Below are 18865 nucleotides of genomic sequence, written 5' to 3' on the forward strand. Positions count from 1 at the left end.
ACTTTTATTAAAGAAATATTTATTTAGTGATGTTTGCATTTTATATGAGCATTGTCCTATTATTTAAAATATTGAATGTGCCTTATTTGTCATTTGAGTTTTTCCTTATGAACCCTATACTTATATGGTAGAATAGGATGAGAGTCTGTGTTTTCACTCTTTAAGGCCTCTGCTTTGCTAAAGTCTTAAATACTTTCATTCTTTTTTTCACCATCAGAATCTGGTATTTCCAATGTTCTTTCTTTGCTTTTGGTTTTAATAGATGTCCACATATCTAAACCTCTAAGAATTCAGTGTCCTTCAGGCTTTTCTATTGGAAAAGTGGAATTGGTTTCAGTTTCTAGGTGTTGGGAAAGTTCTTTTTGTGTTTTTCCTTATCATAGAGAGTATTCCACATAATTGAAGTCGCCAGACAGGTAACCATTGGCTAAATGAGGATAGCACTTTGTACAATTTTCTGTGTAAAATTTTTTGTTATTTTGTTTAATAAGACATACTGTCTCAGAGCCATTATGAATTAAATGAAGGAAAAAAATCTCTAGTGAGTAGTTGGAGAATAGGGATGAATACCTAGCATAAAAATTTTGAAAAAAATAGAGATATGTAAAGGGTTTTTTTCTGTTAGATTATATCTGACAGCAGATTAAATATTTGTTAATATACTTATAATACTGTAGAACCACCACTTTGAATGAAACAGCTCCCAGTAAGGTTCATGTTAGATTAGAATACGTGGAGAATTTTTTCTTCCAAATCTTTTAAATCTTTGCCAAAGTAATATTAGATATTCAAGAAATTGCAGTGATTGATGTATATTGATAGAGAAAATGTATTTTATACTTAATATGTTATACCATAATTTTAAATATATGCATAATCAAGAGCAATAATTTTGATGTTGCATTATTTTCTTCCTTTCTAGAGACAAATGGAATCAAATTGGAACTTCGTGGAAGAACTGCTAAAACAGTCCATGAATGTTCAGGTATGCAATTAAAATGAGACCATTTGTAGACTTTAATCAATTTTTATAAATTTTATTTATAAAAACCAAGCAAACCATTAAAATGATTTAAATAATAATTTAGTTATTAAAAACTTGAGATAGAATCATTTTGTGAAGGGCCAACTCATAGTAGTTTCTGTTAGTGACTATCCTTTAAAGATTTTTATTTCCAACACTGAAGTTGTCAGTTAAAGGATGAAGATGATTATCCTAGTTGGTGACTTTGACAAAATGTATTCAAAATAAGTGGTAGATACTTTAGAACTATAAGCCATTCCTTGACTGTGTGATATCAAACTAGAAGACCCGATGAAGGAGATAGTTAGTGGCATTGGAAATTCAGCTATATCCTCATCACAGCAGGAAGGTGACTTGCCTTGCTGAGCAATTTGTCTTACAGGCTTGAATCACATTCTAACTGATAAGGTCCCAGTTTCTGAGCACTCATTTCATACCTTATCATTTTTATTTCTGCAGAGCTGTTAATGTAGTGCTTCATGGCCCAGAGGTCAGACTTGACCTCCTTTTAAAATAGTTTTAAATTTGCTATCACATCTTTAAACATGTTGTATTGTAACTCTTTAAAGTTTTGTAATATAAGTTGTCATTTATGTTAGAGTTTGTGGAAAATTATAGTAAAGAATATTTTTAAATTTGAGAAATAAATTAATTTTGATTAATGAAGATTGTTTAAAAGTTGAAGAGGAATGAAGAAGAAATACTGTATTATAATATTACTTTATGTGTGTGTATACTTAAAATAGACATCTTTGAAAATCATTTTAACTACTTCAAATATTCTATTAGTTATTAACTTTCTAAGGTGAAACCTTAGAAATACCTGTACTTTTGATATGTATCTTACTTATTGTGAGCTAAGAATTCTAACTTAGTATTATAAAAAATTGAAGTTGTATCAGAAATGGTAGAACCATTATCCTTTTAGAATCTTTTTCTTAACCACTATAAAAGTTTTGGCTTACTCATATTTCTTTCTTTTTATTTTTTTTTCTATTTCATTTTAATTTGACTTCTTCACTCTTTGAAAACATAACAATTTAGCAATTCAAAAAGTTTCTTATGAATTTTTAAATTTCAGAAATGTAATCACTAAAATGCAGTTGTGAAATAATAGCTTTTTAGTGGTCATTGTCATTTGCATCAATTAATTATTCAGGCTTAATGTCCTAACATAGCTTAATTAAAACCAAATAAAAAGAATTTCAGTAAAGTCTGGATAGTATTATTTTTCTGTTGAGAATTACTGTGTCTGAGCCAGTAACTAGAAGCTTTAGTTTTCATATTGTTGTTAATTACTTGTATCCTTCAAATTTCCTTCACCTGTACTTCTGTTACCATCATATTTAATAATTTTTAAACTTCATTTCAACTCTGAAAGTTGTATTATTTTATTTTTTTGTCCAGCCAGTTTTTAAATTACAGAGTATTTCTTAGGAGGCTCTAAAAGTTTATATGTATGAATAAACAAACAAATCAACAAATAAACCCATACTTGTCCAGGACAACAGGAAAGAGATTTGTCATCATCTCTGTTCTATAGAAAAGTTTGCTTTTTGTCTAAGACATTGGAAGCCCTCTGTAAACACTTTAGTTTTTTAAAAATTAATAATTTTTTCCCTTTGGATTTTGACTCCCAATTTTGATTTTTTTTTTTTTTTATGGTGCTAGAGATTAAACCCAGCACTTTCCACATGCTAAGTAGTCATGTGCTCTTTCATTGAACTATATCCTAATTTTGATTTTAAATAAAAGAAACTCATATTTGCTTGGGATAAGACTTCTTAAGGATAATGTCACACTCATAGTAGGATAAAACTTCTTCTGACACTAGATAATATACTTTTACAACTTAGCAAGTATTTTAATCATGGCAGTTGAAACTGTTTCGAAGATAAATGTAATTCTTGAAAGCATGTTAGATGACCAGTCATCCTACTTTTCTTTGGTTTGGGGTTTCAGTGCCAAAACCAACAAAGCTCTGAGTAAACCAGGATGACTCAAGTCAGGTACCCTAGAAGTACTAGGACTACCACTGATCCAGAAATCTTTATAAATTTAGTTCTTTAATAAAATCAAAGTCATACCTTTCCTGTGACAGAAGGAATTATTATAATATTTGGAACATAGTGGTCCTTTGGTTCAGTCCAATATTCATTCAATTTTATTCTGTCTTGATTGCATCCAATTATATTCTATAAGTAGTATAGGACTACTTACTGGAATTCTTGAAAACAATTTTATGGTTGTAGTAGGTGGTCACAAAGAATAAATGATATGTTTGGAATAGAGCTATCAGTTTGATTATATCTGTTTTACCCCCATTCAACTAAATTAAAGTCTGAAAATGCTTATGTACTTTGACATGATTTCCAACAGTGAAAAAGTCCATTTGCTATGGAATGATAGGTTTGTTTAAAAAAATATACCTTCCAAATACATAACAATATTCAAGTAAAATTGGTGAACATTCCTGTCTTTTTAATTAAGCAAATAATGTTTCAGAAATTTTTTTTTCTAACACAAAAGGATCTTCCAGAAGCAGACATTGAACTTTAAGTTAGTAGAAAGCATATATATATATTCTTTCACTTAATATTTAGGACAATCTTATGTAGTGATAGCATTGTTTTCATTTTATACCTTAAGAGACTAAGGTCCAAAGGGGTTGCAAAACTTTCCAGGTTCACCCAGTTAGCTAGGAAGTGGTGGGACTAGGATTTGTGATCATATATGTTTGACTCCACTGTTAAACCTCAAAGCACTGAACTTTGCAGGAATCTTAATAAAACTCCTTTTCTTCATTATTTCTAGTTTAACATTTCTTCGATGTTTTGTGTTTGACTAGTAGATTATTTTGGTTTCTAGATCTGTTTTGGATATATTTATGCAGAGCATCTCTATTTTTCCATGATTATATTGTTTCCCTCTCCAGTAAGTGTATGATGGGAAAATAAAAGATAAGAAGCAATTAGTATACTCAGGTGTTTTCAGATATTCCTTCCAACCACATATTAGCTGTATTATTTTTTTAAATGAATTTGAGGAAGTGTATCTGCTATTTCTCCTACTGCTACTCCTGAGTTGTGTGTTCTTGATTTACCTATTTGGATTTGAAGATGGACCATTCCTTTCTTTAATTTTACTGATGCTCACATGCACACTTTTTAAAGGAAATTTTTAAAATAAGGAGAAATAGTTGAAAACAAAGGAATGGTTGAATATACAGGATGTGAAAATGTAGAATATATAACATGCAATCTGTAATTAACTATAAGCTAACAAAGCACTTACTTTCTAAGTACACTCAACTAATTGATTACCTATCCAACCAGAGCTGTGGAGAATGGTATTTTAAAGCCATTTCTTTTCATTTACATCTGCAGGCACTAAGAAAGAAAGGAGGAGAAATACATTTCTTTTCCTTTATAAATAAATAAATAAATAAAATTGATCTCTTGGTATGCCATTTAATTTCTTCTTGATTGCATACATTACAAAGACTGGGCTCTGGACTCACAAAGACCTTGTTTCAAATTTTGATCTTGACATTAAGAACAATCTTGATCAAATCTGGTGTCCACTAAATATTTGTGGGTTCCCTTTCTTCTGTTTTTGGCTTAAAATATTACATCTAACCAAGACTTCAGCATCATAAATCCTAGCTCCTAACCAAGTGGGCTTGAGTGAGCTATTATAAATCGTGAATTCCAGCCTTTTTTTTTTTTTTTTTTATGAAATGAAGGTATTAAAACTGGAGTGGTATGAAATGTACTTGAACTAACACATGTAAAACATGTCTTATGATGCCTGATACATAGTTGTCATTCATCCTGTTGGTTTTCCCGAACTTTACTTCTTTTTATGGTTTCAGCATGATTTTGTGGATTTTAAATGGTAAAACAAGTTTCAGATGCCAAATAAAACCCTTCAAAATAAACTGTGATAACTTACTTTTTTACCTTGCAGATATAATAAAATTAGTATGCTTTTCTTCCAGTTCAGTAGTATAAATAACCAATATGATCCTAGATCTTTGCTTATGTTTTCAAAATAAAATCCAAGAATGTTCATAATGGACAGAACTTTGTCTTTTTAGTTAAATGAGTTTGTCTGTTAGAGAATCTAAATGTTTTCTTTAAGTCATACAGCTAATTGGTGAAAGAAAGCACCAGACCCAAGTCTGTTTTGTTGATGAAGTATTTATGGAGACTTTTGGGTGAACCGAGTAAGTTACTGACCCTTGGGACATTATTCTAACCCTTAGAGAACATACACTTGGTGGCAAATAAACATTAAATCTAACAAGTGTTGTGATATAAGTATGCAAGAAGGGTCACTGCCTAGTGGAGGATTAGAAGTTTCCTAGAAGTTTTGAAGTTTCAAGTGTCTTTTAAAGGGTTAATAACTAAGAGTTTGTTGTTTACTGGTGGTTGCGATTCTCATTCATTGAAAAGTTTAGTACCAAACTCATTGTTTTCTTCTATACATATCTACTACCTTTGTTAGTAACCCAATATTATTGTATATAATCTGCCTGCCCTCTCAGTGCCCTAATGTCCTTTCTCCTAACAGTTTCTTCTACTTACCTTACCTATCTCCTCCCATGCTTATGTCCTACATTTTTCATTTCTGTTCTGCCCATCACCTTTGACATTTTTATTTTTCTGTCCTCTGGGTCCTGACTCTCCTCCTTAAACAATGTAGATTACAAAACTCATTATTTTAGTCACTCCATTGTAAACATCTTTAATTAGTTAAGTCTTCTCTGTTTTAAACTTGAAAAAGCTTACTCCTCTTCTACCTTCCCCACTCCTACCCACAGCTGAATATTACTGGAGAAAATCAAATAATCATTCTTTCTGACTTGTCTGATATCAGATTTTTCATCATAAATCTCAAGTGGCAGTCAACTCTGGAATGTTTGTTTACCTTCCATAATGACTTGTTTCAGAATTTCTCTTTAACGCACAATTCAACGCAGGCTCTGCCTGAATCCATGTAGTTGAACATCTTGCCTGCTAAATCACTGAGAAGATAGAAACCAGTCTGAGCAGTACTTCTCTTTTTTCCTTCAAATCACCTGATGCGTTAACATGCTTTGTACTTAACCTCTCAGACTAGTTTTCTGTTATAGTGGAAATTTAACTGGTTCTATCAAGAACTAATTCCTTTCCCTGGGCTCTGGATCTTGGTTTTCTCTCCTGTTCTGGGACTTTATATATCTCTAAAGTATTTGTACTTCCTCACCTCCCGTTATCTCCTTAGCCAACCAAAGTTGAACTTTTCTTCACCTTACCCAATGTATTAGTTTTTTTACTGCTGTGACTAAAATGACCCAACCAGAACAACTGTAGGGGAGAAAAAGTTTATTTAAGGGCTCAGGGTTTCAGAGGTCTTAGTCAGTAGAAGACTGGCTCCATTCCTCAGGGCTCGTAAGGTGGATCATCAAGGTGGAAGAGTGTGGCAGAGGGAAGCAGCTCACATTTCCAAAGCAGAGATTCCACTTGCCAGATACAAAATATATACTCCAGAACCACACCCACAATGTCCCACCTCCTCCAGCCACACCCTACCAACCTTCAATTACTACTCAGTTAATCCCTATCAGGGGATTAATTCAGTGATTGTGTTAAGACTGTCACAACCCAATCATTTCTTCTCTAAACCTTCTTTCATTGACTCACGTGAGTTTTTGGGAGACATCTCACATCCAAGCCATAACACTCAATTATTTCATCATAACTGTGAGTGATGTTTTTATATTCTTCCAAGGATTCTTATTTCTTCTCATTTTTCTAAACTTTCAGCAGCATTCAACCCTGTTCACCACTGTTCTTTTCTGAGATATTTCTCTTGACTTCCAGACTTGCTCATTGCTTTATGCTTACTACCCTAGAAGGGGGCCTTGTATGTAGTAAGCTTTAAATATAGTTGGTCATCGACTGGAATTCAGGGGTGTGTTACTTTTTATTCATTGTGTGGTCGTTTTACCATAGAAAATTGGATTAAAGTATCTACTTTTTTTTTTTTTCTCCCTCCTTTTCCTTCTGCCATCTCCTGAAATGTTAAAGTGTACTTTGCCAATTCTCTACATTTTAAAAGAACAACTCTTAGAACCCTGTACAAGAATTAAACTAAGTACCTAAGTATGACCAGGCCCTCTAAAATTGTATGCATCTTAATTCTTGGATCATTCTTTCCACTTCTTTTTCATATGGATTTCTTTTCCATTCTTTGAGTTTCTAACACCATGCATTTATGAAACACTACTGAATGTATTAAGTAATTGAACCAAAAGTCAAATGGGGTAATGTAATTTCCTTTACCCAAATATGTTAATGATCTCTAAAATTGTTTTTAGGAGTGTACCTTATGTTAATTTAGACATTCTTGTCTGAAGATGAGAATGGCTATGATTTGTTGATATATATTCATATTGGTTTTAGCTGCAGGTTATTCAAAACATTATTCAGTGATAATGTTCAAGTTTCCAGAGCCCTTTTATTCCTTCCTAACTTCAGTTTATTTTTTAGGATGGTATACTAGAAGAACAATTACGGATGTATCTTCACTGTTGTTTAACACTTTGTGATTTCTGGGAACCAAACATTTCTGTTGTCACCATTCTATGGGAATATTATAGTAAGAACCTGGTGAGTTAATAGAATATAGGATTTGCTCCAGGAATTTGAAGGGTCTGTATATCATACTTGAGGGGCTTTTTATGATTTAATTATGAGCAACTATCATTTTTTCTTAAGTTAATTTTTGTTCATAGTAGTTTGGAGTAGTTTTAACTTTCAAAAACATTGTTTATAAGAAATCAGCCTATACATGACAGCATTTGGTGTCCCTTTTCTCTTCAGAGTGAGTATAAACAAAGTGGCTAAAATTATAGCAGAAATATTTTTTTCTAATCCTCATTTTTAAGTTTTCTAATAACAACTGATTGCTTGTGATACATTGAATAGATACTGCTATCCTGAATAAGATACCATCATAGCACCTAAGTAGTTCTTATCACAGATCACCTATTTTAAGTTGGCCATGGGGATGAGTAGAATTTTCCAACTACAGAAGAAAAAGATCATCTAGGCTGAAGGAACAATATGGATAAATACATGAAGATATGGAAGAACAAAGTCTATTCCTATCATGTTTATAGTTCTGAATGATAGGCCTGGAGTGACAATGGAGAAAGAAAGGAGATAAGAAGAATTAAGATGGTAGTTTTGGTAGACTGATAGACTATGAAGGATTGTAGATAATGTACATTTGAGTTCTTATTTTTTCAGGAGACATTGGAAAGCAAGGATGTGACATATTAGGTTATGTATTTGAGAAAGTTTTTATAAATGAATTGGGTACACATGATTTAGTCTGTTGTAGTTGTATGAGATAATACTGTGGCCGAGAATTAAAATAGAATTAATTTTAAAAGGGGAGGATGAATTTGGAAGATAAAAGTTTAAAGATTAAGTTAAAAGATCCAATTGCTTGTGTTTTGAAAGAAGAGGAAATTTGGGATTTTGGGTTTTTGTATAGTGAACTTATCTATTAAGATAGAAAATGATAATGGAAGAATTACCAGTAAAATGACTAATTCGGGTTTGTATATAATGGAGCTTAGTAAAAACGAGAAAAATATCTTTCTCTGAAGCATAATATTAGGACAGTTGGAGAAATGACCAAGGCAAAAGATATACAAGATGAGTTCGGAGTATTTTGTGACACAAGAAATCATAGAAAGTATCAAAGTTAAGTTAGAGTCATGTCAAAAGGACATAGTCAATTTGAAGGAACTCCCATTGACCAAAAAGTGAAAATTTGAGCATAAGAAAAAATAATGACTACAAACATAGTTGATGTTTTAGTCCCCAAGTTCACAATACTTTTAAAAATTATTCTGGAAAGTATGGTACTCCTCATTTTGAAAACTGTAAGTACAGGAAAGTAAAGACTATATTCTGACCAAGTCATCAGTGACTACTAAAACCATTAAATGGCGGGGATAACTAAAATCAGTAGATCAGACTGACATCCTCATCACAAAAATTCAGAATATATGTGCATCTTTACTAAATGCAATAGGAGCACTTGGTACTACCAATGAAAGATTCTTGCCAAAAAATTTAACATGAATAATTAAGCTTTTAGATACCACTGCCATTTTATAGAAAAGATAAATATAAAAAAAACAAGTGACACGAGGCAGATAGAAGCAGTTAAATCCAGAAAAGGAAATTCTGTCCAACAATTTTCCTGATGTAAAAAATGAATGGTCCAACAAAAACATTGGGGAATTTGTGTTAAAGATTATAAAAATCCATATACTCTGTAGGCCTTGTTTGTATCCTAATTTGGACAAACCAATTGTTAAAAACACATTTGGGGGATAATCCAAAATTTGAACACCCTTGATTTTCTCTGCTTTTATGGAATTTTTTTGGGGGGGGGAGGGGGGAGTTATATGATAGTGGTATTGTAATAAAAATGTAGTTTTTTTGCTTAAGCTAATGTAAACATTTAAGGAGCTAATTGGAATTTTAGCTTTCCATTTAATGCACTAAGAAACTAATACTTATCTCTCTTTTTTTTTTTTTACTTTTAGAATAGTTCCTTCAGTATTTCTTGGCTTCCTTTGAAAGGCCTTGTTAATAACAAGTCACCTTTATCTATGCTTGAAATGGTGAAGACTTGCTGTTGTGATAAACAAGATCCCGACCTATATAAATCCAGCAGTAGTTATACCATTTTTCTTTGCATTTTGGCAAAAGTTGTTAAGAAAGCAATGAAGAACAATGGCCTTCATCCATGGAAACAAGTCAAAGGAAGGTGTGTGCAGTATCTTTCTTTGTCAGGAATGTTTACTGATATTTTTGGAGAGTGTTATTATTGGTATTTTTTTAACATTAACTTGTGGTTAGATTCCTTTTTCACATTTAAAATGTTTTTCTTAACATAAGACAACAAAATGTGGAACATTCAATCCTGCCAATTTGTAATACCGAGGAACAAACTTAAAATCCATAACTTGAAGAGGGTTTCAGTTTCTTTTTTTTTTTTTTAAATCTGTAATGAGACTGTTATGTCTATTGATAGAAAGTTTACTTTAAATGATAAATTTTTGTGAATGAAATAATTTTATTAAAGCAGCTTATTTGTGTTTTACAGAATTTATTCTAAATTCCATCAAAAAAGAATGGAAGAATTAACGGAAGTTGGTCTACAGAACTTTTTCAACCTTTTTCTACTGTTAGCAGCCGTTGCAGAGGTAGAAGATGTAGCAAGTCACGTATTAGACCTCCTCAATTTCCTCAAGCCTACCTTTATAAAATCTCAGAGAGCCCTCATTTGGAAGGGTCAGATGGCATTTCTCTTAATGTATGCTCAGAAAAATCTAGACATTGGTGTTTTGGCTGAGAAATTTTCCTGTGAGTTTCGAGAAAAAGCAAAGGCATTCTTGGTATCTAAGAATGATGAAATGATACAGAGACATACTCTCTGGACACTTCTTTCTATCTACATTGATGGTGTTCAAGAAGTATTTGAGACCAGCTATCACTTGTGTCCCTCCCATGAAAAACTGCTTAATGATGGATTTAGTATGCTTCTAAGAGCCTGTCGAGAATCTGAACTTAGGACAGTGTTCAGCTTTCTACAAGCTGTTCTGGCCAGAATCAGGTATGTTTTCCTGCAATGTACTAATTGATTGACCTGTTTGATACCATCACTGTGTTGATTTTTATATTAAAGTTCTCCTTTAATGTACTTACAAACCAAATATAAAAGGAAATATTTGTTTTACTGCTACATTGGTAGAAATCATTAATTTTCAAACTTTTTTCAAATAGTAGTTCTTAAAAAGAAAGCTCTTATGCAAACATAAGATGCAAAACTAAATTCAGAGCAGCTCTGATATAATTGTAGAATCATACTATTAGACCTTTCTTCCCCAAGTGCTTCTTGGAAAATAATATAATTACTGAGAAGTATGTTATCGATAATCTAAGCAAGACCATGACTCAAATCTGAGGTGGCATTTATTGAAACATTGAAGTGTATGTAATTCTGTGCCCATAAGGGAAACTGTACCATTTAAAAAAAAAAAAAAAAAAAAAAAAAGTAAGTTTCTTTAAATTTTTGCTATAAAGTTGTATCCTCAAATTCTTCCTGCTGAATCCATTTGTTTTGAAATTAATGTAAGTTTATTTTAACACCAATGATCTATACCAACCTTAGTATTTTCAGATGCACCTAAATTATGCAGATATGTGTTACTTAGTGTAGTCATTCACTGCCACTGAAAAGTCATATAGAAGTTGTATATAGGATTTTATTTAAAGCCATGTCTGAAATTAATGACTGCTTCCTCTCCTAATATCACATTACAAAAGTAACATCTGTTTTTAGACTATTGAGTTTGGCAAAATTTCCAAATTTTCAAATCTACCAAATTTATTTATTACTAACAATTTATTATTTTCCTCAAGTTTTCACTGCTTGTTAGGTTTTAGGTAGTTTTATATTCATCTGTTTTCATCAGTTTAAGTTGTAAAGACCTAACTAGAGTTCTTAGTGATTACTGCTTGGCTCCCCATTGTAAAAATATTAAAGCAAGAATCCTAAATGCCTCAAAGTTTTGGATAGGAGGATAGATGAATAAGTAACTAATAACCAGTTTCAGAAGAAAAAAAATACTAATTCTGGATCTTTTTCCTGAAATATGTTTGTTCTTCATCTGGCAGCATTTTTTTGTCATATTCTTTGCCCAAATACTAATCTTATTATCTTTTTTTTTTTTTTTAATAAATAGTAACATTTCCCTGTGCTTCCTAAGCAAATGAGAAATTTCCACATTTCTCATTCTGTTTTGGTTTGTCTATTTTTCTAATATACAAAATAAGAAGGAAGAGGAGGAAGCTGGTGTAAACCGTCCTGGTGTTGAGCAACTAGTTTCCAAAAGATTTAGGAGCATAGGAATAAGAAAGGAAGGTAGCATTATGTGTATCTAGATAAGAAGCAATCATGAAAACAGTGGCAGAATCTACCACTTTTCTACCTTTTCCATTGATGATGGGTAAGTTTCTTTTAATCCTTCTCAACAATTATATTTTGTTCTTACATGGCTTTTAAACAAAGATTGATATCCTACACTTTTAATTTTAATTTTTTAGTTAAGAATTCTGGGCAATCTTTTTTATTTTTGTTAAAAATTTTTTTACATTATTAATATAATATATATTCATGGTTAAATGATTTTTTTTACAAAAGAGTATAAAGTGACAAAATTTTCTCTTCCACCTTTATTTCTTCATTTTCTAGTTCATTGGTTCTCAACTGGGGATGAGTTTGACCCTCAGGGGACACTTGACAATGCCTGGAGATATTTTTAGTTGTTACAACTAGGTGGGTACCACTGGTGTTTAGTGGATAGAGGTTAGAAATGCTGCCAAAGAATTATCAGAAGGGCTGAGTTTGAAAAATACTGTGCTAGTAGTACCCTCACAGAAGTAAAATAATTTCTTGTAGAACCTTCCAGACATTTCCCCTTATTATTCGTATGTTTAAAACAGATGCTCTTTCTTCAGAAACTCTTTTTTTTTTTTTTAATAGCTTAACATTCACATTTCCATACAGCTTTTTATGTTAGTTCATGGAGACCTACCTAATTCTTTTTAATGAATGCTTATTATTTCACTGTATAGCTGTACCAAACTTTATTTAACCAGTTCCCAATAGTGGAATTTATATTATCGTTTACCATTTTGTTTTGTAGTAACACATTTTTATTTAATATCTTTATATGCATCTCTGTGTATGTGTGGAAGTATGTGTAGATTAATCCTAAGAATGAATTGGTATGTGTGCATTTTAAATGTGAATGAATATTACCAAACTTGCTACAAAAAGAATTTGTATCAGTTTGTACTGTTTGTGATAATGTGTGAAATAGCCTCCATTTTCTTTTTGTCATCATTGTGTAGAGTGTACTTAGCAAAAATGCATTCCAAAATAAAAAATATTAGTCTGTTAAAAATGTTAGTTGAAACTAATAGGAGAATGAGACCTGTTTTGAAGATGAGAGAGGCTTTAAAAACAAATACAAAGAAAACAAACAAACAAAAAAAAAGATGATTTTTTTTTCTCTTTTTCATGTTTGTTTATTGACTTTGGTTTGTTGTAAAGCTCCTAACTGGAACTTTTCTTGGTAATTCTTCAAAAGTAGTAACTAGAAACACCAGAAAAATTCTTATGTTCCTGAAAGATTTACATTTTAAAAATACTGTCTCCTTTCTTCATTAACACTTTCATTCCTAATTTATAGATTTTTTAAAGAGTGAAAAATTGGAGACTTTGTAGCTTAACCAAAATAACAGTTAAATTTCAGGGTTGGCATTCAAACTCTAACCCATTACACAATTGCTGCCTTCTTATGTTGTTGTCTTCTAATAGTTTGTAAGTAAATAAACCCACACTAATCCTATCACTACACTTTTTATAAATTGGAACTAATTGCACGAGTGAAGTCTGCAAACTATATGCAGACCTGAAACTATTACTACTGTTCATATATTTCTGAGTGCTTTTACCTTAAAGTGCTTATTAAAAAAAGATAGTTGCTTATTGATAAGGGACTTTTGATTACTTTGATTTTAGGATTTTGCAGATTCCTATTAATGAATCAGTTGGAAAAATGGATTGAGATGTGGAGGCAAGCCACAGTTTGTAATAATTTGTCTTTGATTTATTAGCACCATTGCAACCATCTAAATTTCACTTGTTGCAATACAAAATGTTTTACATTTATGAGTTTCTTAACTGGATCTAAATTGTTCTGTGTTTTTGCTAGTCTCTTGATCAAGGGATGATAGTACTGCTGATCTTCTGAACTAGCCTATGAAAAAAGAAACCAATGTTTATATTGTTAACATTTGGTGCCTTGTACAAATGTGTAGTTTTGGTTTTGTTTTATACTCTTAAACCATGATTGAAACAAATTGCTGTAAAAAAGAATACCAAATCATCTACAACTTATATTGCCAAAATTATAAAGCAAAGAGAAGTACGAAGTCAATATGTAAATAAGAGGGATGCAGCAACATACAAGTTTTCATTAATGCTGTCATACTTTAAGCACTTTCATCCTTTATTTCTGGGGCTTGCATAGTAATTTGCACACAGATCTTCAGTGAGACTGATATACCTGACAAGCAGTGAGAACTTGAGGATAAATCATGATAATATAAATTAAATTATTTATAAATAAATTTGGTAATGGGTAGATTTTGAAAATTTGGAAATTTTGCCAAACTTAATAGTCTTGAGAGACTTAATAGAGTCTTAGAGACTTAATAGTCTCTAAGGCAGATATGACCAAAACTGACTAGGGTTTTGTTTGAAGTCTTTAGGGGAAAGATCCAGAAATCATGCAGAATTGTTTACCTCGAAAAGAAAGAAGGAGGGAAAACCTTGTGTGCCCTCTTGGCCTGTGGGTGCACCCTTGAATAAATTCTACTCTTATACCTCAAAAAATTAATAAATAATATAAAGAAAAAAGGAAGGGATGAGAGGAAACAAATAAGAAAAAGTTCTTTAGGTATTTGATCACAGAGGTATGTTCCTAATTTCTTAATCCAAAATCTAGATCTTCATTGAAGATCTTTTCATAGTCATCTTTTAAGTATGCTGTATACTCTTAATACAATGGTAAAGGCAAAAACATTTTGAATAGTTAAAAATTAAAGCCTTTTTTTTTTTTTTTTTTTAAGTTGAGAACTGAGCTAGATTCTTTGAATTTTGGTTTAGGTAGGGAAGATACATTACATAGATTGATGATATTTATTCCTGGCTGCATCCCTGCCAAGGAAAAGAATGAAATACTTTACTTTAGCAATCTCTTCTGTTTTCAAAATCAGGTGGGAATAAGGTACCAGACCTTGCATAAATGTGTGTGCAGGGAGTGTGTGTGTGTGTGTGTGTGTGTGTGTGTGTTGAACTGGGTAATAGTTTTATAACTGTATGACAGAGAAATTATAGGTGGGAAGGAACTAAGATCACTGATTAAAGGGAGGAGAAGCAGCTCCCTCTAGGCTGTTAAGAAATAATAACTTCATATGCCACTTTCTGCTAACTGGAGCTGATGGCTCACCAGAGCATTCTTTATTGCTGATTAAGTAGCATTATGAAAATACTGACTTGGTTATGTTAACTAAATGCCTCTGCGTTTAAAACTTCGAATGTCAAGTAGTTTTAGCAGTCATCTTTAACATTTCACATTACCTTCTGGAATCACATTTCTGGTTCTCACTTGCTGTTATTTGAGGTTAATATAAAAATGGCAGTCTTTCATTTGTGGAGGTAGGTTTAGCCAAAAGCTTTTCTTTAATTATATCCATTCATGCTGCTATAGTTAAGGGTCTGTCAGCATTTCCATTATAAACCTCTATTTTCAGGGTTTTATAACACAGCTATGAAAATTAGCTCTGGGCAAAAACTTGACATATAAGGCCTCATGAGATCCTCCCTCCCCCCATCTCCCTTTTTCATTTTTACCAACGTAAGGGTGAGTGATTTTAAAATGCCTTTTGGCATTTGCAAATATCATTTGGAGTTTAAAAAGAAACAATAAATTTTTAGTCTTTGTACCTGTTTGTTCTAACACTTAAGGGAGGTTGTGGACTTATGAATTTAAGCCAAATGGATATTGATCAACTGACATCCTATTTTGTATTAAACAAGAGCCTAGTTTCAAAGAAGTCTAAATGTAGTTGAGAACTAGGCTAAAATGCTAGATGTTGAGACTAAGGCATAGTTCAGAGGGGGTGAGTACTTTTTTTTTTTTTTTTTTTTGAGATGCTATATTGAAGTACAACTCCTTAAATAAGATTAAGGCTCTTTTCCCAGAATTCAAAGTACACATATTTTTAAATCCCTTTTTTTCTTTTCCTATGAGGTTAGAGGATCACATGTTTGTTACATATCTGTTTCGGTATTTGAGAAATTTGTGTTTGTGCATGCACACATGCACAAAACATCTGTGTATTATTCCGTTCAAATTTTCTATGCTCAGTAGCTTTATTGGCATAGTAGCATTTATTCTAAACAAAGATTTTTCTTTTGTCCTTCCTTCAGTGGAAGAGTCGGTAGGTAGCAAAGGAGGAAGTACAAGAACAACTGTTCTCTGGAGGATCTGCTGAATTCCAAATAATTTACATGATATTTAAGGAAAAATAGAACAGATACTCTACAGCCTGAAAGTTTTTTTCTTCCTTTTGTTTTGAGTGTTAGTACAAATGGGTTATAGATCTTTATTTGAAAAATAGTTTACTACAAATTTGAAACGATGTCATTTTTAAAATAATCAAATGTGTTATTTCCATGGTTTGCTTTGTATATTCCCGTTTGCCCAAAATGCACGTGCTATTTCATCATAAAAAGTCCATGCAGCTGGGTATGGTGGTGCACACTTGTAATCCAGGCAACTTGGGAGGCTGAGGCAGGAGGTTCACAAAGTAGGACCAACCTTGGTAGTTTAAGGAGACCCTGTCTAAATAATTAAAATCATAAGGACTAGGGATGTGCCTCAGAGGTAGCAGACCCATGGGTTCACTCCCCAGTGCCACCAAGAAGAAATACTCAGTGCAAATTTGGAGGCAGTGGTCTAGTAATTTGGGGGGAGGCACATGAGTAAATTCCTTGGAAAAATAAGTCACCAATTTTTATTTGAAAAACAAGGTAGAGATAATGTCGCATACTAAGAATTATCCATCTGCCATGCAAGCCTTGATTACTTCAGAGAAAACTTAGGTATATCCCTAAGGGAATGTAGTATTAATCAGTATTTCAGGAATGAATAAAATATAAAGAGAAAGGTTTTTTATATTATTAGATGTTTCATGTGTTTTACAACTATTTACATGTATTCTATGAATAATATTTTGACCTTAGTTATTCTTCACTAGGCTATAATTTTGAGTAGTGCATTTCATGCGCGTTTTAAGTTCATGCAGTAATATATACTACTTGCTATTTAGCTTGGTAGTGTTTGTTAACTTTTTTTTTGTATTTTGCTAAAACAGTGTCTTCTTTTTCATCTATGGGAATTAATATTTGGTTCATTTATTTAGTCTCTAGTTCTGCTATCCAGATATGAGCTCTTTCTGAATAAGCTTAAAGTGATTTGTTTAAAATATTAAGAAAAAATTTATATGTCTAAATCTTTATTGGTTAAGTGATAATAATAGTGTCTACTGCACTGGGCTATTTTAAAGATTAAATGTGATAATAAATATGAAGGTGGTTAGTAAGCATTTGATAAATGTTGGTTAATGCTACCGTTATCCTTACTATGATTTTTAAAATAACCTATCTTATAATCATTTATCATACACTTTATGTTTGACACTTTCAATGGATTTGTGTATCTTGAATGGTTCTTTGCTCATTCCTGTCACACTGCCATTATAATATATATATATATATATATATATATTTTTTTTTTTTTAATGCTTAATGAGTCATAGTTTTTAAGAACAAAATCAGGATTCTACCATTTACATGAGGTACCTAGAGTAGTCAGATTCAGAGACAGAAAGTAGAATGGAGATTTGGAGGACTGGGGGTGAGGGGAGTAGAGGTAATGTGCTTAATGGGTAGAGTCTCATTAATTTTGCAAGATCAAAGAGTTGGTGGAGAGATGGTGGTGATGTTACGACTGCACGACAATGTGAATGTATTTAAAGTCACTACAACGTACACTTTAAAAAATGGTTAGGAAGGAAAATTTTATGCTATATATAATTTACCACAATAAAAAAAATTGAAATTAAAAAAAAATCGGGATGGTAGGGAACATGAGCATTTCCTCGTTATAATGGGCCTGTTGAAATTTGGGTTTCACCATTGCTAAGAGCTGCTATAGAAAAAGAAGTAAATTTTTAAGTAAGACAATTATAACATTTGTCGACTGTCTTGATTTTTTTTTTTTTAAATGTCTTCTTTGGGAGACCCATTTCATCATTCTTTTTTATTCTCACAGCTGTCATTACCTCTGTTGTGTAGAACATTATAAAACTTTCCTCAGTCTCTTTGCCTTCAGTGCCTTTCCTTCTCAAACCGTCTCATTTTCTTCAACAGCTTTATTGAGATAGTTCATATATCTTATGTTTTATTTACTAGCTTTATTAAGATGTAATCCACGTAACTTACAATTAACTGGTTTTATTATATTCAGAGTTACAAAGGCATCACAATTTTAAAACACTTCCTCATCTCCAAGTTAAACACTATACCCATTAGCAGTCACTCACCGTTTTTTTCACACCCAGTACCACATCTTTTACAGTCACTACTTTCTGTTTCTTCTGATTTACATATTCTGGACCTTCCATTTAAATAGAATTATACAGAACGTCATATTTTGTGACTAATCTCTTTCACCTAAATAATGTTTTCCAGATTCATCTGAGTTTACAGCATGTACCAGTACTCCATTCCTTTTTACTGTCAAATAATACTCCATCATATTGATATGCCACATTTTATTTGCCTGTTCATCAATTGCTGGACACATGGGTTTCTACTTTTTGCCTATAGTGAGTAATGTTACTATGAATATGCCTGTACATGTTTTGTGTAGACATTTTTACTTTTCATATTTTTATATCTCGGAGTGAAAATGCTGGGGCATATTTTTTGAGGAAATGCCAGGCTGTTTTCATAGACTGTACCATTTTACATTCCACCTGTAGTATGTGAGAATTGCAGTGTCTCTACATCCTTATTGCTAAGTGTCTTTTTGATTGTAATGATCCTGGTGTGTATGAGGTATGGTAT

The 18865-nt window shown here is 32.0% G+C and overlaps 1 protein-coding gene across 2 annotated transcripts in view; it reads left to right on the plus strand.

Moving 5' to 3' along the window:
* Window positions 1-18865, plus strand: part of Mms22l (MMS22 like, DNA repair protein) — a 129837-nt gene that overhangs the window by 31275 nt on the left and 79697 nt on the right. For both annotated transcript variants that reach the window (XM_047557872.1, XM_047557873.1), the window contains 4 exons: window positions 923-985; window positions 7561-7680; window positions 9639-9862; window positions 10202-10711. In XM_047557872.1, the coding sequence (XP_047413828.1) occupies window positions 923-985; window positions 7561-7680; window positions 9639-9862; window positions 10202-10711 (917 nt within the window). The remainder of the gene's footprint in view (window positions 1-922; window positions 986-7560; window positions 7681-9638; window positions 9863-10201; window positions 10712-18865) is intronic.

Source organism: Sciurus carolinensis, chromosome 7 (genome assembly GCF_902686445.1).
Source record: "Sciurus carolinensis chromosome 7, mSciCar1.2, whole genome shotgun sequence".
Lineage (NCBI taxonomy): Eukaryota > Metazoa > Chordata > Mammalia > Rodentia > Sciuridae > Sciurus > Sciurus carolinensis.